At 34.5% G+C, this 24564-nt stretch overlaps 2 protein-coding genes across 2 annotated transcripts; one reads left to right on the top strand and one right to left on the bottom strand.

The window, feature by feature from the left end:
* Nucleotides 1-2926: 2926 nt before the first annotated feature.
* Nucleotides 2927-11891, bottom strand: LOC100256601 (disease resistance protein RUN1). The gene is given in 7 exon segments (XM_059741098.1): nt 2927-4559; nt 5372-5513; nt 5516-6124; nt 6227-7381; nt 7480-7842; nt 7985-9080; nt 11190-11891. Coding segments are annotated over 6 exon segments (3852 nt in total). The 5' UTR covers nt 11690-11891; the 3' UTR covers nt 2927-4559; nt 5372-5384.
* Nucleotides 11892-14887: 2996 nt separating this feature from the next.
* On the top strand, nt 14888-17226 carry LOC104881008 (uncharacterized). Its single transcript, XM_010659559.1, has 2 exons — nt 14888-15219; nt 15318-17226. Exons 1-2 carry the CDS (start codon nt 14888-14890, stop codon nt 17224-17226), a joined length of 2241 nt encoding a protein of 746 aa, XP_010657861.1.
* The last annotated feature ends 7338 nt before the right edge of the window (nt 17227-24564 follow it).

Here is a 24564-nt window from a genome sequence, read left to right as displayed (position 1 = left end):
TTTTGTAAATCAAGCATGCAGAGGGTGAGGCTGAGTCCAAGTATCTATCAAGGCTTGGTATTGCTCGTCAGCGTCAAGAAATTGTTGATGGCTTGAAAGACAGTGTGTTAGGCTTCTCAGTCCATGTTCCAGGCACCACTACAAATTATGTGACGGACCTGGTCCTTGTCACACAACACTTCGACACCACGAAAGAAATCGGTGCTGTTTCTAAATCCTCAGTTGTGTTCATCCCCCATGGACCCGGAGCTGTTCGCGATGTAGCTACTCAGGTTCGTGATGGACTTCTTTAGAGTACCCTCTCACATCAGTAATTGTCTTATGTTTACAAGGCAAAGAACTCATTTGAAGAGGGAGGTGACTGGGAAAGGAAGAACCGTTTGAGAATGAGAACTTTGACACCAACAGATTCATGAAGGTTCTTCCTAGATAGAAGACCACCAAACCAACAGCTGTTCATGTGCACTCACTCAATGTCGCGGTATTGCCATTCTACTCATCAAAGCTGACCAAGGACCCAATTGGAAAACCACTGCAGGAGTCCCTTAAGAGGACAAGATCAGGGCATGCTGCTAATTCGATAGGAGTGCACGAAACAGGGTCGTTCAGAAAGCCTTTGATGGAATCCATGGAACCAGAAAATAAGACTAGAAGGCGATCTCTTTCATCCGAAGAAGATGGGGACAAGTGGGCAGACTTGTTGCCAGACAGCAAGGGGTTTGAAGCGGCTCTTGTTGCTGCAGTTCCGGGTTCAGCCACTGAGATAGGGGAGAAAACTGACCTGGAGTAGGCAACAGAAGTACTCTCCCATACTGGGCCCACTCTTGCATATTTCCCCTTTGCATGACCACTTTTTGCATGGCCACCTCAGACATGCAGCTTTTGACCATGAGTCCTCACCTTTCATTTCCTCATTCTCTATTCTTAACCATTGCTCCTAGTCCCATTTTGCAAGCATTTTTCTCAAAATCTGGTTTTCAAATAACTCCAATTCTCTCATATTTCCTCATTGGAATCTTTAGGTTCCAAAAGTCTCACTTTCCAATAAAAATTTGCTCCCACTCTTCTTCTTGGCAAGCCATTTTCACATCTCTTTTGTTTTTTAAAAAATGTTTTAAAATAAGCAAAAATCAAATTTTGTAATTCGTAATGATGGAATTTACGGATTTGGTTAATGCAAAATAAATCGGACTTTGGTGGGGGCCCAACATCAAATATTTTTTCTTTAAAATAAAAATGAATTTTGAGTGAAGTGTCATGCGTGCCTTTGATGATTTTGTACTCGATTTTGTGACATGTGAGTTATGTTTGTGCACTTTATTTTGCACTAACCCTCTCTCTTGATAGCGCATAGTGGCTCGCTGCACAGGTACACACTCATTCCTACTCTGATTAGTCTATATGCATTTTCTGACTCCCGTATGTGCATGTTTTGCTCTGAGTATTCATTGATTTATTCATCCATTGCCATGTCAGCTTCATCTCATTAGTAGAGACCCGACTTTAGGGACTTAGAGGGGTGCTACGGTCTTTACCGTACCTTCCCGATAAGTAACCTGACCCCCGAACCCGATCCGGTTTTTCACAGACCACCTTTTCCAAAATAAGGAGTCACACTTAGGGTTTTTCTTTCTTATTTTGTTTACCCTTTAAAAATAAAACAAAAATAAGTGGCGACTCCAAGTCATTTTCAAATAATCAATAAAAATCAATTTTTCAAATAAAAATCGAGCTCACCATCGAGTGGGAAACGCATTGAGCCGAAATGCGGGGTCCATAGTATTATATATATAAATTTTAGCTTTTAAATAATAAAATTTAGATTTTAGTGAATTGTTAAACACTCCTAACTAAAATATTTTTAATTGAAATCTCTTTAAAAAATAAATTTTTTAAATAAAATAAATTTATAAGTGTGTTAATTGATGAAATTTGAAATCAATGGTAGTCGAGTATATTTATACCAAACCTCAGGGGGTTTTAATGAAATTGACCCTTTTGACTTATTATTTAAAGTTAAAAATAACTTTAAGTTGTAGTATTAAGTTATTTTATCAAGTATGCTTAATCTCTTTAATGACTTAAATTAAATTATTAAATCATATTATATTATAATATTAAGTTGATTTACCTAATAACTATTTTGACTTAACACTAAATTTATATTATAATATTAATTTATTTTACCAAACATAGTTAATCTACTTAATAATAAATTAAGCTATTAAGTTATATTAAATTATTAAGTTGGTTTACAAAACACCATCCAAAAGATGTTTAAAATTACATTATCAAATTATATTTTTTCTATTAATTTTAGAATAAAATCCTTCTTTGCTTCTACTATATACTAGGATCTATCCCACAATTGTAATGTAGTGATAGTATTAAACCATGAATATTCCATACATGTTTACAGACCACATTAATAGGTATGATTTTATCATTGGTATCTTGAATCACAAAGACAAATATTAGGTTATATTTAGTTCCCAAAAAGTATTAAAAAAAATAATATTTTAATATTTGATATCTCATGAAAAATTGGGAAAATAAATAAATAATATTAAAATTATGTATAAAATGGGTTTGAAATAACAAATAAAAATAATTTATTAATTTTAAATATAATTTTTTTTATGCTTCTTCAAATTTTTTTCCTTTTATTTTTTCTCTTTATTTTATTTTCCTCAATTTTTTCAAAAACCAATCATAACATTAGAGAATTTGTTAATAAATGATTAAGTTGAATGTTGGCTCTTGAGTAATAAACCCCTAAAGTTAATGAACCTAGTCGAGTAAGACTAAAGAATGGTATTAATTTAATACTTTTGAAAAAAAGTTTAATACAAAAGTATTTCAAAATAAACACTCGAGATAAAATGTGATGGTTATAATGTGTGAAATGTGATAGAGACCTTTGTCACAACATGAAAGAATTAACAACTTCAAGAGACTTGAATTGTCTATGTGCCACATAAGAGCTTTGAAAATACTTAAATCCATGACACTTGTCTTTCACTATCCAGAGAAGCTCTAACCACTAGCTTGAAGATATAGAGAGGGTGATATGCTTCATATGCAACATCAAGGTCAATTATATACCCATAAGAATGGCCTATAACCACACATCTTATAGGCAAAAACATGTCAATTCAAGTTTTCATTTTTTAACATTCCTAATTCACACTTTCAATACACAAATTGTAGCATCTTTCTTGATGGTCATGATGGTAAGCAAGACTGATCATATGCAAGAGTAGACCACCTTAGCAACATTTGGAATCTCACTTGCATCTTGAGATTTACTTCTCCTCATTGTCCTGAGGTTTCTACCTACAAACAAATTATAAAATACAACATTTCAATTTCATAAACATAGTATAATAAACACACATTATAATTATTAACCCAAGTATATTTCACACGGTTGCGTTTGATTTCCGAGAATCATTTTCATTTTCCTTCATACTTTCTTGGATTTTTTCATGAGAAAATCATTTTCACGAGGATTTTTCTTCCCTTATAATTTCTTGGAACCAAACATAGTGATAGGGAATCACATATCATTAGATACACTTCATGCTAATGAAGCTAGAATCATAGCCCTAAAATGTTTAAATTATAACATAATCGTCAAAGGAACTAAAAACATATTTAATGGTATTAACCATTAACTTAAGAATTAATTCAAACATATATAAATTGTTGTTTACCTATATCAATAGCAAGGAATTTATAACTAACTCTTATGGTGTAGATGAAGGATTTAATTTAATATAATGATACTTAGTGCCTTATACCAAGCACATGAGAACAAATATATATCCTAGTTAATTGTGGATTGCCTACGACTTTTTTTTTTTTTTTTTTTAATAATCGAACCTTCCATGACCAAGCCCTTAAAACTCTCTATGGGGACCCAAACCTCAGAGTGCTAATCACCCACGACAACTAGTACTAGGTAAATTCAAGGTATCATTGGTGGTAGAATTTGAACCCTGAACCATGTACCACTTACTGGGGCCACACTTCGCAATGTTCGCTACCCTAGTGGTTTTCAACTTATGTTTGGTTCCCATCGAGTACCAAGAAAACAATAAAAAATGTCAAGGAAAATGATAAATGTTTGGTTTCATTATGAAAAATATGGAAAAAAAATTAAATATAATTAAAATTTGTTAGAACTATATACATTTTAAAATTATTTAATTTTTATATAATGAAGCATAATAATTGAAATAAGATTGAAGAAACATATAAAAATAATTAATTAACTTTAAATCTAGTTTTTATTCTTTTTCACTTTGTATTTCCTTTTAATTTTTTTTCTCTATTTTCTTTCCTTTATATTTACCCTCAAGTTTTTCAAAAACCAAACATAATAGAACAAAAAAGGGATCAAGGGAAAGAGAAAATAGTAAAGAAGTTGAAGAACTATAATCAATTTTCTACACGTACTAAAAGAATAAATGAACAAAATGACTTACCAATAAGTTGATAGAAAAAAACATAAACTCCACCCCCAGCAACCCCATGTGATTTCGTTCTGATTGGCACTATCACAAATTTCACTTAAGATTAGTATGATCAATTGTTAGGTAAACTTCATGAGCATATCAGACTCATAAGTAAATATAAGATTAATCCAAAACTCCCATCTCGGGAAATAGACAATAAGTATGCATGTTTAAACATGTTTTAGCATGCTTAAAGAAATTTAATTCTTAAATACAAAAACCATAAACAATTTGACTCTTAAAACTATTAAAATCACTATATGGGAGTTTTATTATTTACTTGCATCAAGTTTCTACATACATCTACCTCATAATACATTCAAATTTAACTTCTAATTTGTATACATGATCTTCTCTAACTAATTTTGATAACTTATTGAAATTTTATCTTAAAAGCAAGTAGAAAAAATTAATTAATTAATTAATTAATTAATATTATGTCTAATAAGGTAATAAAGAATCCCTAGAACTTCATAATCACTTTGTAGAGGTTTTCATTTATCTAATTAAATAAATAAATAATGAAAAAAAAAAGCTATTTACTCTATCATATCTATGCCATATCTAAAAAAAACTATACATGTTTTTAAACTAAAGATGACTTTCAAAGTTAGCCGAAGTTATTTTTCATATTTTTATACTTGGTTTTCCTATAGAAAATATGAAAGAAAATAAAATGTAATTAAAATTGATTAAAATTTTATCTATTTTTAAATTATTTAATTTTTATATAATTGAGGAAAACAAGTGAAATGAGTTTAAAAAAAAACATATAAAAATGGTTTATTGACTTTAAAAATAATTTCAAAAGGAGAGAAGTTGGAATATATGAAAAAGGGTTGATAATGCACCTGGTGATGGAGTTCAAAGCAAGGGATCGGTGTTGGGTGCTCCCAATCTTTTATAATGTGGCTCCTCCACTACATCGGGTAGGGAATCATCACGTCTTCTCTTACGGTTTCCATCAGTGCCTTCATCATCTTGATTAGCCCCATGAACATTACTGATCCAATGTCACCAAAATTCCCAGGAAGATCTAACAACATGGGAATATGGTAGTGTTCATCATCTTGATTAGCCCCATGAACATTACCATCGGTATCTTGTAATGCTGATCCATTGTCACCAGAATTCTGAGGATGCTCCAACATGGGCATATGATTTTGTTGATCTCCCGCAAATATAAGATCGATGCCGCATTTTTTTATCTCTGTCCAATGACCCCTAAATGAAGCATTAATATGTGTGTATTTATGGTGATGCTCTTTCCGAATAGCAATCTTAGGATACCACCAAACACATACTTGATCTATCAAATCTTTAAAATTACCAGGCGAATCATACCGATAGCATTTACCCTTGAATTCAAATCCATTGCCATGTAAATTCAATTCACACATGAGATCAACATCACGGTAATCAAAATCAGATGTAGGAATATGCCGATAAACACATGATACGACAAATCCTAGGAAGTGAGGATCTTCATACCAATTCGTTGGAAGCTCTGTTGTTACTTCACTTCCCATGTTCTGATACCTTATCCACTCTGGAATTCCATTACTTTCACGAATAACAGCAACGAGTTTCCAGCATTTCAACTCCTGAACAAATTATTATGTAAATATTGACTTTATATATATAAAAAAAAGGTTTAAGTGGCATAATTAAAATATATATATATATATATATATATATTAAATTACCTCTGTTGTGGATTTCAACCAGTTGAGGTGGCAAAGCCAGAGCAGACCTGATAAATCTTCCTTGCTTGTGCAATGGTATGCGTCTATTTCTTCTAGACTTGAAGGAAGCACCAGAATTTGTCCAGCCATTTTGCATTGACTGATATTAAGTTTTTGCAGATTGCAAAGCTGATTGCTTATTAATCCTTCCCACAGGTCTGAGCAGTCACTGAGGACAAGTCTTTTAAGTTTTTTCAACCTAGAAATGTTGGTGGGAAGATCCTTAATAGCAGTAATTTTTAAATGAAGCTCCCTTAACCTTTTCATGTTCCCTCCCTTCTCCGGAAATTTCTCAAACTTTGAGCAATCAGAGAGATCAAGAAACTCAAGAGATTTCAAGTCTCCAATGCTATCAGGCAGATCCTTAATAGCAGTATTTCTTAAACGAAGCTTCTTTAAGCTTTTCATGTTCCCTCCCTTCTCCGGAAATTTCTCAAACTTTGAGCAATCAGAGAGATCAAGAGACTCAAGAGATTCCAAGTCTCCAATGCTATCAGGCAGATCCTTAATAGCAGTATTTCTTAAAAGAAGCTGGTTTAAACTTTTCATGTTCCCTCCCTTCTCCGGAAATTTCTCAAACTTTGAGCCAGAGACATCAAGAGACTCAAGAGATTCCAAGTCTCCAATGCTATCAGGCAGATCCTTAATAGCAGTATTTCTTAAAAGAAGCTGGTTTAAACTTTTCATGTTCCCTCCCTTCTCCGGAAATTTCTCAAACTTTGAGCAATCAGAGAGATCAAGAATCTCAAGAGATTCCAAGTCTCCAATGCTATCAGGCAGATCCTTAATAGCAGTATCTTTTAAATGAAGCTTCCTTAAACTTTTCATGTTCCCCCCCTTCCCTGGAAATTTCTCAAACTTTGAGCAATAAGAGAGATTAAGAATCTCAAGAGATTCCAAGTCCCAAATGCTATCCGGCAGATTCTTAAGCTTATCACAGCTTCTCAAGCTTAAGGTAGTAAGCTTCTTCAGATTTCCAACAGATGGGTGAATATCGATCAAGCTTACACAACCATTAAGAAATAGACTCTCCAAATTTGGCATTCTTGAGAATTCTGACATTTGAATGAGCTTCCTTGAGTAACTTAGATCAATGACCTTTAACCTTTCAAGATCCTGTACAAAAAGAAAATTAGTGTCAATAAAGACATAACTATCATAAATTTCAAAATCAATACAAAGAAAAAGAAGTCATTATTAAATGATAATAATACCTTATTCCCTAGCCACAACCGTTTTATGTTGCTACAGTGCAAGTGAAGTTCAACAAGCTTCCCTCCATCAAAGTTTGATGGTAAAAAATCTAAAGGATATCCATCCCAACAAAGATACCTTAACTCATAAGAAGGAAATTTAAAACCCCGGTCAAGTTGCATTTTAGAAGCATGTGCAATTACACCATAACAATAATACATCTCCTCCTCACTGTCAAGATCTCCATATTTGTGATCTATATGGAAACCTGAATGAACTTTGAGCAATCGAAGTCTAGTCGTCTTTGCGAAAACATTTGAACTCACACATACTCCTTTTGATTTAGACAAGTCCAAGGATATTGTTTCAACTCTTTTTATTCCCTGAAAAAGAACATCGATAAGACAAACATAAATACAAACTAATTCAACTTATATGGATATGTAATTTCTTATACAACAATGATATTATTGAAGTTTATATCTTCAACTAGTGCTTAAGTGAATTCATGCACTTGGCTCTTACCTCATATGCTGTAAGTGCACGTTCAAAATCACAGGGATCCCACAATCTGCTCCATTTGTTTGGCTCATCAGGAAATTTTTCACGAACAATTTCCCAGCCCATATGTTGTATCAAATCATGCATACGTATTTCGTTGTATGGGAGAGTTATAAGACACTTATCATTTAGATTTCTTATTCCTCTTTTTGCATGGAAATCACAACCATCCAATATTCTTGACACAAAATCCCTATCTTCACCTTTAAAAAAACATGCAACATCAAGAAATATATTTTTTTCTGTACGATCTAATCCATCATAGCTTCGTTTAAGCACATTGTGAATTTCCGCTTCAGGTTCTCTGTCCAATTTATGCAATTCACTTTCCCATTCAGGTATTGTCTTGTTGAATAAGAGAGAACCTAGAACTTTTAGAGCTAATGGAAGCCCTTGACAATAGCCTACAACACGACATGCGAGGTTTCTGTAATCTGATTTGGGAAGATTTTGTTTAAAGGCATACAAACTGAAAAGTTCACAATCTTCTTCAAAATTCAATCCCTTAACCTCATATAAGTTATCCACTTTTTGTACAGCTAACACATGTTTATTTCTAGTAGTTATGATGACTCTACTTCCTTCTCCAAGCCATTCACGATGTCCAAGTAAATATTCTAATTGACTTGGATGATCTACATCATCAAGAACCATTAAAACTCTTTTAGATGAGAGAATGTCCTTTATCATACTTGCTTTGTGGGCAACACCATTCATATTTTGACTCACCTCTCCCTCTAGGACATCAACAAGAAGTTGATTTTGTAAGTGAGATAAACCTTGGGTATTGGAAACCTCCCCAATATTTTCAAGAAAGCTCATACATTCAAATTCACAAGAAAGTTCATTATAAACAACTTTTGCGATTGTTGTCTTACCTATCCCACCAACTCCACATATCCCAACAATACGAACATCACTTGATTCCATATGCAATCGCAAAATCATCTCTTTTACACGGGAACCTATACCAACTAAATTGGCACCAACATCAAGCCTCTTACATTTCAATTGACGAAATATGTTATTAGTTATTTCTTTAATTTGATTGGACTCATACCTGCCAATTATAAAAGGACAACACGTTAAGTAATGAGCCACAATTGTAAATAAAACACATTAATTTTGACATCTTTACGAGAAATAAATTAAAGTAGAATAGAATATATCAAAGATATTAGTTCATTTACATTTTTAGGACACTTTCCTTTGTATCAAGTATGCATGAGAAAAAAAATTAAAACATGAATTTTGTTAAAATGGAAATTTAGTGCCATAATGGAGGACAATGATTATGAATCGAGATATTACTTTATCATTCATGCACATTTTAAAAACTCTTTAACAGCCCATGGCAATTAGAAACCTTGTAGGAGCAAAAAAAATTTTCTTTGACATTCATTGTATACCTTGTAATGCATGAAGCCTCATTGTAGATATAGTACTCAACCTCTTAATATAAGAAGTTTTAGATTAAAAACCCCATGTTCAATTCCTCAAGCTTCGAAACTTATTTATCCCACAACATCATCTCCTTATTATTCATTTATATGATAAAAATTAAAAATTAAAGGCTTGTAAACAAGTTATTCATTTGTATTTTATTTTGAGTTGAGTTGATTTCCTTTAGCATCATCTATAAAGAATTAACTTCCTAACCTATGTTCTTTATTGTCTATATATATATGCACACAAACTCGGAAGTTGAATACCTACTAAACAATTTATGTTACATAATTTTGTTATTGGTAGTTGTTACATAATTAATCAAACTATTTGATCAACTTGTTCTCAAATAAAATTGGTTAAATAATTTTGTTACTTGTTACTTGTTACTTAATTAATCAAATTATTTTTAGAATTTGATTAAGTTGTTCTATTGATACACAAGAGATTGGTTAATTGAAATTTTTGAAGCTCGTTAATAGATAGTAATAGTCATTAATTTTATTGTTACTTGTTATATAATTATTCACACAAAATTTCAAATAAATTGATTAATTTTTGTAACATTAATGCGGATTGAATCTTGAAAATTGAAAAATTAGTAATAAATTTTGACTAAATTATTTTAGATATAGATTCTCATAAATTGATCTAAAATAGTAAAACTCATTAATTGGGTTTTAATAAGTTCATTCTACCATTTATCATAAATTCTAACTCAATATAATTGTTATTCTACTATTCTTTTTATACTAATGTCATTGCAACTACTATAAACAACAACAAAAAACAATAATATTAGTAATAAACGACAATAATAACAATAATATTAATAATTTAATTTGTAAATAAAACCCACTAATGAATGAAAAGTGAAAGAAACTTAAATTGCATGCCCATTAAATTAATATAGATGTCATCCATATAAATTGACTGCTTATTTGGTCAAATCAATACTCGAATTTCCTATTTTCTCCTTATTCATGACACATAGTCGGCTGCCCAAATGATGTACTTGAATAAAACCAACTTATAAATAAAGCCCTAGAAAGCAATAGTTTATTTTTATTTTGAGCAAACAAATATATGCCCGTTGTTCTAATATGTTAACAACCTCAAGTAATGTTACAGTTTGTTTGGGAAGTATAAAATGTGTCTTTATAAAAATAAAAAAAATAAAAAAAAATAAAAATTAAGGCATTTGATAAAGAATTTAGAATTACTTATAAAAAGTAAAAAAAAAAAAAACACTTATAGTAATTCTTTGAGAAATACTTGATAATTTTCCCAAAAATATTTTTTTTAAAAAAACTTTTACTAAAAGCATTTAAATAGAATTGCCTGCTAAAAACACTCTAAAAATACTTTTAGAAAGTACTTATAAGTCTAAAAAATGTTTTTGAAGAAAAAATAAAATTAACAAAATTTTGAAATTACTTTAAAAAAGGTTAGAAAAAACAAATTCGTGGAAAAGAAAGCTAATTTTCTAAAAAAACACTTATACTGAGAACATTTCCTATAAAAGAATATCAAACACATGTACACATAAAAGACTTCAACTAAAAGCGTTTTGAGGAGAAATTTGTGCTGAAGTAGTAGACCTCCAAATAAAAAAATTTGAGCTTATGTATTTTTATAAATATTTCAATCAACATCATCACTCTATAAATGCAAAACTAATCATTCCTATACTTACAAATAGTTGAAAGGAAATTAAAGTTACCCATCTAGTATATGCCATCCAGAAAGATTGGCTGCTTCCGTCAAGGCCCTCCTCCACCTTGGTATCTTGTCCTTCCAGTTTTCTTCATAACCGGCAAAGGCCTCTCCAAAACTTCCTTCTTGCTTTCGTACATGGGATGGATCCACATGATAGAAAATTGGGAAAACAACATGTGCCGGATCTTTCTGGCACTCCATGATCTTTACCAACTCATCCAAACACCATCTCGAATGAGCATAGTTTTCAGAGAAAACAATTACGGAAGACCTTGATTCTTCAATGGCTTTCAAGAGTTCTGGAGCAATCGCTTCTCCTCTCCTGAGTTTATCGTCTCTGAAGGTGTGAATCCCTCTCCTACCCAAAGCACTGTAGAGGTGATCAGTGAAATTATAGCGGGTGTCTTCGCCTCTAAAACTCAAGAAAACATCATAAGTACTTGTTCGAGGGATGGCAGGAGTAGAAGAAGAAGAAGAGGCTCTGAAGGAGCTTGTGGAAGCCATTCTGGGTTTCTATCTCAAAACTACAAAGACAGTTTAGAGGGGTTGATTTCCCTTCAGGATAGTGAGTGAATGAGGAGATTGTGCAACCCTAACTTATAATCTAAGAAATTGGGAAGGCAAGGCGGCTTCCAGGAAGTGAAGAGGAAAGTTAGGGACAGCTCTGTGTCTCTCGGGTCATTTATATTGGAAGAGCTTTATCTTTGAAGTACAAATATTTTTGGAAGAAGGAAGAATAAAAATGTAACCATTAATTCTAATAAAAATCGTGATAATATTCTAAAGAGATTATTATTAAAATAAAATTTTAAATATTAAATATTAGAAAATAATCTTTTTTATATGCATACATCTAAATATAATTGAAAAATAATTTAAATCTAAATTAAAAATACTTTTATTAAAAAATTAATTCATTTTATGAATGATTTAAGAGATATCAAATATTTAAAAAAATCAGTAAAATAATTATTTTTTTAAAATAAAATGAATTTTCACATGAAAATCAATCCAAGAAATAAAATGAATAAATTGAAAAAAGAAAAAACTTTATAAGACATCCTGTGAGTATAGAAAAGCATGTACAATATAAAAAGGACATTACAATATAAAAAGTTGGGAAGACAGGTAGCTTCCTATGACCTTCGGAAAAGTGACGAGGAAAATTAAGGGTAACGCTCTCTCTCTCTATTGACTTAGATATTCTTTTCTCACTTTTTTCTTTTTCTTATTACCTTCGTTTTTCTTTTTTCTTTTTTTTCTATTTTCAAGTGGGACACCACCAAGTTTTTTATTTTATTTAACATTTTTTTTCTTCATTATATTCATGCTCTCCTATCTTACTATTATCTTTAATATATTTTGTTATTATTATTATTTAATTTTATTTTCTTCATATATTTTTTAAACTACCATCCTTTCATTTGGAAGATTAGAATATTGATGGCAATTTAGTGATTTCATCCAATTTCAAGGCACCTTCCTGTAAAAAGTAAAACTGATTTCTACTTAAGTTTGGGTGCAGTTGGTGGGCCCGAGGCTTCCTCTTTTAAATATTTTATAATCCTACATTTAATACAAGGGCTTGAGCCTAATAACTCTTTGGGAAAGTTGTGTTTTCATGGACCAATTTGCTAAATATATGGTTTTTGGAACCCAGATTTATGGAATATGAAAAATATATTTCAATGTGGAAACTTATATCAGATTCATGCACTCTGAGCCTGCTGTATTTTTTCTACCGAAATTGCCCCTCCAGGTATCCACATCAGCAACCCATCTCAGCACGGGTTGAAACTGAACCGGTTGAAAACTCCAAAATCAAATGTTGAGCTTCCCACAAAAACACCCTAGCCGATGGTTCTTTCTTCCCTCTTTCTCATTTGATACCCATTCCTCTCATCTTTCTGCAGTCCGTCACCAAGGCGAAGCAGAAGTTCCCACAAGAAAACCCTAGCCGATCGACCGTTCTTTCTTCCCTCTCTCTCATTTTGGCACCCATTCCTCTCATCTGTCTTCACTCGGTCACCAAGGCGAAGCAGAAAATCCCATAAAAATAGTGTAGTCGAGGGTTCTTTCTTCCCTCTCTCTGATTTGATACCCATTCCTCTCATATTTCTTCACTCCGTCACCGAGGCGAAGCAGATTTCAGTTGAGAAGGTCTTAATCCGATTTGTCACATCTTAGATTTTCTCTATCGAGGTAAGCCATTTGTTCCGTGTTTTGCATTCGCATTCTCATTCATGAAAATCTGCTGTTTGTGTGGGTTTTTTCTAAACCAGGCGTGGTTGAAATGTTGGCATTTAGGAGTTGGTACTGAAATTTTAAATATGTTGGTAATGAATCATCATCGTCTTTTTGCAAATCTGATTTTGTACTGTTTTTTTTGGATTGACAAATTATCGCAACTCTGTTGTTTTGATATAAAGTAAAGACAAGAATATGGGTTAGGAATTGTTTCGTTGAAAAAGACATTTGTTTTTGTTTTGGCTTAGAACTGAGAAAAACATATTTTGAATTGATTAGCAAAAAAGGAATTTTTTTTTTCCTAGTGGTGTTTTTGGGTATTGGGAAACAATGCATTTTTAGTGAAACCCATTTATTGGATTGTGTTTTTGGATTAAGCTATGCAGTGGATGACCAAAAGGGAACAATTTTTCTGGATGAAGTTTTCATTTTGAGAGCGAAAAAAGTTCTTAATAAATGGTGATTTTTAGATGGGAAAGTTGTTCCAAATTACTCAATTTTTTGGGTTTTTGTGATATTGATGGTTGATGGGTGCTAAAGTTTTTGTTGTGTTTTTTTGTTTTTGTTTTATATGTATAGTTTCAAATCACGTCCCATTTCTTCAAACATATAGTAACATATGTATGGTTACTATATGTTAATGTTCTTGTTGATTAGTAATTGATATTGATTCAGAGATCCGTTTTAGAAGATGGTAATAGGAAAGGCTATATAGGAACTATTGGTATCCATGCATTGGTTTAATTCCCTTCATAACATAAATAGAAAATAGGGAATGCTGGTCAGAATGGATGAAATGCATTTTTATCTATATATTGTTTGTTTTGGTGATCAGTTGGTTAACCTTATTGTACTGGTAAGTTAAGCTTATGTACTACCTCATTATTCCTGAATGTACGACCTTAATCGACTGTATGTACTGCATTAGTCAACATCAGGTACTACCTGAACCAATATTGGGTACAAGTTGTGTGACGACTGGAAACTTCATTTTTTAATATTCAAATAATTCATATGTGAATAAAAGTTGTCTTTATTGTTAACCCAATGGGGTTCAGTTTGTCAAACATAGGACCTACAGGCTGTTTTCAAGTCATGCATAAATTAAATTGTATTCACTTCCACATACAAGCTATCATGACATTATGTGTTTGACTACTCTGCTCATTTGGTTCCCCCGTACCTTTACTTGAGACTGTACCATAGGTACTATCTTAATTAACCTTAGGTCTAACCTTAGTAATCTTTAAGTACTAGGTTAGATATCCTTAGGTACTACCGTAGTTGGACTTGTACACTACTTGTGTGCATCGGCCAATTAGCATGTTTGAACCTTAATTGTGTGCATCAGCTAATTAGCATGTTTGAACCTTAAAGTCTATGGAATCAACATGCATAATTCCTCAATCTTTCATTGTTGTATTATTTTTAACAAATCTTTATGTCAATAAGAAAATGGAAGAGGAGATGTTTTGTTACATTCATGAAGGTGGTGAGCTTGTTAAGACTGCTGTTGGGTCCGTCGAATATAAGGGAGGTCGGACCAATTGCAGTGTTGTTAGCAAGAATATCTCACAATCTGAATTCGTTTCAAAAGTATGTGGTGTATTGAACTTGGATTCCAATTCCATTAAATTGGAATTCACAGTCAAGTTTGACCCATCATGTCTATTGCCACTGCATAATGATGGCGACATAGTCAATATGTTCAAATTCAACGACATGTTTTGTCATGTCTACATCTCCCATTGTACTGAATGTGGTGATGACTTCATTTGCCCTACTAGGTGCCTAATGTCCTTCCACAATAATGTTCCCTTTTGTATAATCGCTTTTCACACTTAGATTGATGGATGATCAAATTTTTTCCTTATGTTTTTTGCAGTGGCCCAACCCCCATTGTTGCTTCAAACTCAGCTCATGTTTCCTCTATTGGCCAGCCCCCATTACACATCTCTAATGAGTCGCCCACAATTCAGTCAGTTGGGTTTTCCCAAAGATGTGCTATGACAAATACCGTTCAACTTCAACCAAGCCGGTTCGAACATTCAATTGTAGGTAGTGGACATACCTTCCCAAATGCGTCGGAGTTTCGAGATGCAATCTATTTGATGTCTTTGGCTGGAAAATTTCGATATTCTTACAAAAGGAATAGTCCAAAACACATGACCGTAGTATGCACAATTGAAGATTGTCCTTGGAAAATCACTGCGCGTGCAATAGGGGATTCAAACATTGTTCAAGTACACACATTCCGAAATGTGCATAACCATTGCTTGGAAGATGTTGTCTTGTCTCAGCCTTTAGTGAGATCCACTCGTGCATCGTTGGTCATTGATGATGTCATTCGATCTACTCCTGAATACCAACCACGCCAAATTTGTAAGGACTTTGTAAGGCAACATGGCATCCAGTTAACTTACCTACAAGCATGGCAAATGAAGGAGAAGGCTAAGGAGCGCATTTATGGACAACCCAAGAATTATTACAAATTGTTGCCATGGATGTGTGAAAGAATGCTTGCAACAAATCCGGGATCGAGTGTTGAGCTGAGTTATTCCAATGATGACCATTTTGAGAAGCTTTTTGTTGCTCATTCAATATCTATCGAAGGGTTTGTAAGGGGGTGTCGACCAATCATTGCAATTGATTCGGCCCATATGAGTGGGCCTTATGGCGGTGCTCTATTTTCAGCCACCTCTTACGATGCTAATGACTCCATGTTCCTCTTAGCCTTTGGAGTGATGAGCTCGGAAAATTATGAAGATTGGTTATGGTTCTTGGAAAAACTGAAGATAGTTGTGGGAAACAAGGAAGTTATTATTATCTCAGATAGACATCATGCTTTGCTTCGTAGTGTTCCTGAGGTGTTTGGCATTGAAAACCATGCTTATTGCTACCGTCACCTAAAGGAGAATTTTAGTAGTTTCTTGTCCAAGCATAACACACGAGGGAACAAGGGTAAAGAAAATGCATTGCAATTCCTAGATAGCATTGCGTATGGAAGGCTAGAACATGATTATAACGTTTCCATGGTTGAACTAAAAAAATACAACGAGGCTTTAGCCACATGGGTTGAAGAAAATGCGCCGCACCATTGGGCCATGTCAAAATTCCCAAAACAAAGATGGGATAAAATGACTACGAACCTTGCCGAGTCATTTAATGCTTGGTTACGGATTGAAAGACATCACTCTATTTGTAACTTTTTATTGGAGCACATGTCCAAGTTAGCTTCTATGCTTGTGAAGCATCAAGAAGAGTCTAAGAATTGGAAAGGGTGTATAGGGCCAAAAATTGAAGCTAAGGTGCAGGAAAATATTGCAAAGGGTGCGGTGTATCCAGTCACACCGTTCAAGAATGGAGTATTTGGGGTATGTATCGGGAGAGCCTTGTTGAATGTAGACATTCTGAACCATACATGCACTTGTAGGGGTTGGCAGATGTTGGGAATCCCTTGTGAGCATGCCACAGCCGTCATTATTTCCATTGGTCAAAATGTTACTGATTTCGTCGATGATTGCTACAAATACCCAATGCAAGAGTTGATATATGGGGGCTCTTTCTCCGGCATAGAGACCCATGACATGCCTACTGTGGACGATGATGGTTTGGTTCGATCTATCACCGGGGAGGTGTTCTTCTCTCTAAAGCCTCCACATACAAAGCGCCCTCTCGGAAGGCCAAGGAAGAAGCGCATTGAGTCTCAATTTCAAGATAAACGACCTGTTTATTGCTCTCGTTGTCATATGTCCGGCCACAATAGAAAAACCTGCAAAAATCCTTTGCCCTAAATGCATATCTGTCTACTTATTGCATTATGCTGATCTTGTATTACTCTATTTCAACTAACTGGTTGTCACCCAATCATCGTTACTATTTGAATGTTTTGTGCCTTTCCATTCACCTCCAATGTTCATTGAGTTACATTATATTTCTCTGCTGATTCAGTTCTTTCACAAAGTCCGAACTATGTTTGCACCACATCTTGTTTTAATGGTATTTACTCAAATCCCATGTATTTGGTAAGATTACATTGCTTAAGCCATTTCAACCATACTGCAGTTTGTGTTCCCATGTATCATTTGGTGGCATCATTTAATTATCCGAAAATAAATACTTTGAATGAGTGGCATCATTTGGTGGCATTTTTCAGAGGCTGGTTGCTAATATCAGTGTCAGCTAGCCTGTTTCATTTAATTATGTGCATATTTGTCCTTTGATTTGAGTGTTATTTTCCCAACCGCATGGAATAATTTTTTCCCATTTCCGTAGGACAAGACGAACATGTACAGACTCCAGCTAGAGCTGCAAATAGTCCTCAATGAATGCAACAGTGTCAGAGATACAATCATGGCCGCATGTCATTTGTGACTTCATAGTTCATGATAAGTTTCTTCCTATCTGCTGCTACGTACCAAAATGACCAAGGGTTGATTTAAGTATGTCCAAAATTTATTAATTCATATCATGTTGTGTGCTGATGTGATTTGTTACAATTGTAAAACCATTATTTATGTTCTATATGTGATGTATCTGATGAAGTATTCCACATCCCATTGTAACAGTTAAAATGAATTATGCTGAATATGAGGACTTTATGTACAAGAATGGCCAACGTGTAAGGGAAAGGAAGAGTACCTGGTAATCCTGCTGCTGGAGCATATGGGATGCAGTCACAGCAATGTAATAGGGCTGTTCATTTTTCCTTCAATATTGTAAAGTAAGGGAGTAGGAACATGGACAACACTCAGTATTTGTTCTTTTATTATAGTTAAGGGTGCTGGTCAGTGTTGTATTGGCGACTGATTGGACAACAACTGTGATTGTAAGATGTGATCCACAGTGATAGGTTGATTATGGGGTATGGTACTACTTTCATAAGAGAACAACAAACATAGATTGGAACCTATTTGTTTGTACACTGATGCAGTTTCAGTTTATCCTTCCATACACACATTAGTAAATTGTTTGACGACTTTCCTTTCATATTTACTTATTGTGTAAGCTTTTACATATCATCTTGTGTTAATGTTATTGGTGATTTACTACCAGGGTTCAGGACTATTGCACATTCTCATTGGCACGGGCTACTCAGGGTTCCTAAATGATTGTGCATTTTGCTAATTTTATGCTTCAAACCATGTACAGGTTGTTATAGAAAAAATAAATGTGGTAGAAAACCAATAAATATTTGCTTCGCATGATCACCTTCCGTATCCAACCACAACCATCGTAACTTGACATAACCAGAAAAATGAGAAAACAACAGTATGATTAAATAAATATTGAGAGTGAAAAATTGTCGGGAGAGTAAAATTTATCGAATATGGTTTAAGGTAGTGTCATTCTGCAATAGGTAATGAAATTAACTAATAAAAGTCTGAAGCCACAAAGTGGCTACATTTCTCGCAGGTGCGTTAAGGTAGTACCTTATGTACATTAAGGTAGTACCTGAAGACCATTAAGGTAGTACCTTATGTGCATTAAGGTAGTACCTGAAATTTCTTATGATTACATAAGGTACCGTTGGAGTAACCTATGAGAACATAACAATGTCATGCTGCAATAGGTCATGAAATTAACTAATAAAAATCTGAAGCCACAAAGTGGCTACATTTCTCGCAGGTGCGTTAAGGTAGTACCTTATGTACATTAAGGTAGTACCTGAAATTTCTTATGATTACATAAGGTACCGTTGGAGTAACCTATGAGAACATAACAATGTCATGCTGCAATAGGTCATGAAATTAACTAATAAAAATCTAAAGCCACAAAGTGGCTACATTTCTCGCAGGTTCGTTAAGGTAGTACTTTATGTACATTAAGGTAGTACCTGAAGACCATTAAGGTAGTACCTTATGTGCATTAAGGTAGTACCTGAAATTTCTTATGATTACATAAGGTACCGTTGGAGTAACCTATGAGAACATAACAATGTCATGCTGCATTACATATAACAGCATGCCATTGTTATGTTTTTATAACTTACTCATTCGGTAGGTTATGTAATCATAAAAAATTTGAGGTACTACCTTAATGCACATGAGGTACTACCTTAATGACATGAGGTACTACCTTAATGTACCTGAGGTACTACCTTAAGGCACCTTAGAGAAATGATGCTCTTCTATGATTTAAGTCAGAATTAGTTCATTGCATTACATATTACAGCATGCCATTATTATATTCTTATTGCTCACTCATTCGGTCAGTTATGTAATCATAAAAAATTGGAGGTACTACCTTAATGCACATGAGGTACTACCTTAATAACCTTAGGTACTACCTTAATGTACCTCAAGTACTACCTTAAGGCACCTTGGAGAAATGTTGCTCTTCTATAACTTAAGCTACAATTAGTTCATTGCATTAATATTTACAGCATGCCATTGTTATGTTCCTCTTGCTGACTCATTCGATAGCTTATGTAATCATCAGAAATTGAAGGTACTACCTTAATGCACATGAGGTACGACCTTAAGACCCTTAGGTACTACCTTAATGTACCTCATGTACTACCTAAATGGACATTCGAGAAATGTTGTTCTTTTGTCAATATTTTGTTGTGACTATTTATTTAAGTAAACAGTTGTCTTCCCATTTTGGTATTCATCTAGATTTTGAAGGGTTGTGGTTGGATATGGAATGTGATCATGTGAACCAATTTTTTTTTTTGGTTTTGTAACATATATTTATTTGCCTATCACAACCTATAGATTGTTGGAAGCAAAACATGCTACATGCAAAACCATTTTGGAACCCTATATAACTTTTTGCAAATGGGGATGCTCTTTCTTTGGGAGAGCGAGTGCCAGCCCTACAAGATCAACATTAGAATTCTCATTTCCCTAATGATGTTAAGTTAGGGACCGAAGGATGAGGAGAAATATTCTTCATGAGTAAGAGCTAAGCCAAATATTAAGAACATGATGAAATGCCAGATCATCACTTAATATTATTAACTAAAAGAAAAAAAACTCGTGATATGTAACAAAGAATTATCTCAGCACATGACAATCTAAAAAAATGACCAGTGCCAATAGTCTTCAATGATTCATTACGAATACCATCCAATGTCTTCACCATCACCCATGACACCTAAATTTGTCACCATGGTTTGTAACATTCTACTTCAACAAAGGATCATTATTTTTGAACTATATTTGGAGAGGACATTGGGATGGAACAGGGAAAAAATTGAAAGGATATGTAACAAATGCCTTATCTATATTAGGATTTCCTGTATAAAACAAAACACAAACATAGTCCTTGGAATGTGTACATCAGCCAAATGTTTGTAATATAGTCAACAAACCAAATAAACCTAATTTTGATCATATGGTAAACCAAGTTTGCTTCATACAATCCGAAGAAAGAGGATAACATATGACTCATTCTGATATTACTCCCTCTTGTAAGCTATAGCAATAGCATCACCATGCAGTCTTTCTTTCCCTTACGCGTTGCCCATTGTTGTACATAAAGTTCTGACATTCAGCATCACCATACTGTCACTATTACAATGGGATGTGGTATACTTAATAAGATACAATAAATATAGAACATAAATAATGGTTTTAGAATGGGAACAAAATCACATCATCACATAACAGGATATGAATTCAGTCATTTGTGGACAAACTACAATCAAGTATTGCTTTATATGGTAAGTAGCTTCAGATAGGAAAAAACTTATCATCAACCATGAAGTCACAAATGACAGGAGGCCATAATTTTATCTCTAACAGTGTTGCGTTCATTGAGCACTAGTTCCACAACAAGCTGGAGTCTGTACATGTTGAGCTTGTCCTACAGAAATGGGAAAAACTTATTTTATACTGTTTTTTTTTTTAAAAAAAAACAAAACCAATTAGGATGTAAACTAGCTCTAACCTCTGCCACTGAAGTAGTTAAGGTGGCCCCATTCCAAAATTTCATGAATTTTAGGGCAAGGATACCACAGTCAAACCTATAACACATCACATTTAGGCTTGTCATGTATATCATAGAAATCTAAGAAAAAAAATTCACCTCAAATGTCCGTTTTGGTTAGAATATATGAATATTTTACCCATTCAGTTGTTGCACAAGGTGTGGTTGGACATGCTCAAAAGTCGAGACATCCACGTCCATATGAATTGCATATGCATGCAGTGCTTTATTGATTGCCATAGATAATCGCTTTGTTGCAGCACTAATACTGTTTCCTCGCCTCAAGGGCAAAGATGAAAGAATTTCAACTCGTCCAGCTGCAAAATTAACTACATGCATGTGCCAGTGATTGTTCTCACAAACTGGGATGAACATCTGCATGATCATAAAAGAGTTATTACCTTTTATGGTATAAGATAATAGTCATGTCCAATGCCATTGCATATATTACTATGGAAATGAAATTTAACAACCGTTATTTACCATGTCACATGTCCCCAAATCATGGCCCAATATACCAGCATCCAGATACATGCGACATCTATCCATGATCACTTGGCTGGTTGCATTTGTTTTCAAGTTGGTCAGAATCACCTGTTCACGAGTGGGGTTATCAATACAAACATCAACAAATGCTATTCTATTTTGAGACTATGTCAATTTAGGATATTAGAGGGTTCACCGAGAACGAAGGATCAAAATAGTGTGTGCGCGCTGGTGGTGCTTGCTGTCCATTCATCATGCGAGAGACAATCGCCACAATTTGGCAAAGTTGTAGAAATGAACATATTTTACAACCCCATCAACACTTTATACATTATATGACCTATTAATTTTGAATTTAATTCAACATAAAGATAAGTAACTTACTACTGAATTAACCCACCGCCCTGCATTTAGACAAGAAATTTCTTCTCGGGTAATGTACATCCCATACATCTCGCATAAAATCTCGCTAGAATGATTGAAAATGAATAATGTCATAATGATGTAAAGTTATTCACATATTAAATGATTGCAAGAATTATTTTTAGAAAAATGAAATGTACCTAGGATCACCAATTTCTGCCAAAGCGTAATCTGCTACTACCCGATGAGCATGGGGGATTTTAGGGAATTGTTTAACGCATTGGGTGACAAATGGACTTTTGCAAGTGGGAGGACGCTTCACTATCCTCTTACAAGTCCGCTTAAATCTGTTGATAGATGAAGGTTTAATGGCTTGATTACCACTCCCACCTACCCTATCACATTCTCGCACTTCTTCTGTTGTCACTTGTGGTGGAAGCGATGCCTCTGCATGAGACTGTGGGGCCATTGGCTCGGAATGAGTGGCTTCTGGTGACGGTTCCATTCCAATTGGAGAATGGGGGGTTGGTGCGAGGTTATCTTGTGGTTCCATTTCATCAGCTGACGTCTGCTTGCCCGGTGTTTCGCGCATTGGTTGATATTCAGCGTGGTGCTGTGCTTTTGGGCAAGGGATTGAAGATATCCCCTCTGGTCCACTTCGGCGGGAACATAGTGCAGCAACATCCCGCGCCAGAGAGGAAGCTAATCGTACCATACTCTCCGATGTGTCAATGACACGGGCTTCAATTACCTATTACATAGTGGAAAACAGAATAGTTTTAGAATAGTATTGTATGCATTGTATAGAAGAACTTGTATGAGTGGTTAGTGAAGAAGAACTACCTCTGTAGCCTCGTCATCAGCTGTAGAGGTTGAGGCTACTGATGGTATATTCATATTGGTTGTGCTTTGTGCTCGCTCCTGTGCCTGTGTCTTGCATCATTATTTAAATGAGGGAATCAACAAATTGGTTATTACTGGTGCGAGGCTAATATGGTAATTTAACTAGTAGGGAAAGCTTTGTTAAGTTAGAGCATACATGCACATATCCATAACCATCGAATGTTGATATTTCAGCTGCTAATCGGCGTTTCATTACATCGTCAGTCCATGCAGCAGCTAGCGGGCTGGTCACTTCAACATTGACTGATGGCATGTAGAAGTATGCCATGTAGAACAGCTGTCCAAGGGAAGTATATGAAACAAGGAGCATTAAAACAGCAAATTGCAGTAAGCATGACATTCAAATTAAAATGTAAACTAAGTTCATACTAATTGCAAAAGGGGTTGGAGCCTAAACTGTACCTGGAGGAACATGAGGCAGCCTCGGATGTAAGTAGGCTGCTTTTGTCGATATTCCTTGATTCCATCTTCTAAGTGTTTCAGCAGAAACTTTTCCCAATTCCTTTGGACACCAACATCACCATCCCATATGGTGTCCCAAAGGTCATGGCTTCCTTCAAGCTTTGAATTAGGTGCCAGTAGAGTGGCACATGAAAAAATTAAAAATGATTTTAAAAATTCATCACACACGGGCAAGTTCTCAAGGTTTTGCTCCAGTACCCTGAGAGTGTATGTGCGATTGGACGGGGTTGTTCTCTTAAGGATAACCACGTCTACCCCGAAGTTAGGGATGCCCATCACTTTGTTGACATGTTCTTCATTGACAGTGATAGCATTGCCGGTTTCCATATTAAGTCTATGGTAGGTAAAGTCATATTGAGATATGAGCCACCCGCATAGCTCATATCTTAGTTCGTGGCAAGCAAAAGTCAGTAGGCCCCCAAAGCCCATCTCTCTAATGGCTTGCTATTTTTCAGGGGCTAGGCGTGCAATGGCAGTTATGAATTTCTTCCCAGAACATCGGGACTTAGGAAGCTTAACCTACAGTTAAAATGAAATATGGGTTAGTGACAAAAAAAATCCAATATATGCAAATTTCCAATTAAGCTGAATTTGAAGATTGGAGCCATTGTTCAATGAAATCTGTTTTACCCACCTGTGTGCATGTTGGTGGAACATGCTCCTTCCTTTTTCTCTTTTCTGTTGCCATGTGTATAATCAGTATGTTTGGATGGCGATACTGAATCGGCGAGTTTCGAAACCTACAAAGTAATCAATGGCCTTATGAACATTGAAGCCTATGGATATGAAAGTTGTACAAAGGAGTAAAAATGAGACACGTATGACTTCAAATAGATTATTGTGATATATATTAATGTCATTGGTTTAGCACAAGATCAACAGCTCTGAAACATGAAGAAGAAAACTATGAACACTGATGGAAAAAAATGTTTCCCAAATTTTCAACACGCTCCTGTACAATTAGTTTAAAGTCAGTATGCACT

This window comes from Vitis vinifera, chromosome 12, assembly GCF_030704535.1.
Source record: "Vitis vinifera cultivar Pinot Noir 40024 chromosome 12, ASM3070453v1".
In the NCBI taxonomy this organism is placed as follows: Eukaryota; Viridiplantae; Streptophyta; class Magnoliopsida; order Vitales; family Vitaceae; genus Vitis; species Vitis vinifera.
This window is presented reverse-complemented; position numbering and strand designations above follow the sequence as displayed.

Bases quoted from the DNA above. Each gene is read 5' to 3' on its own strand.
- LOC104881008 (XM_010659559.1), top strand. From the start codon at position 14,888: ATGGAAGAGGAGATGTTTTGTTACATTCATGAAGGTGGTGAGCTTGTT. The intron at 15,220-15,317 runs GTGCCTAATGTC...TGTTTTTTGCAG, and splicing joins GACTTCATTTGCCCTACTAG to TGGCCCAACCCCCATTGTTG.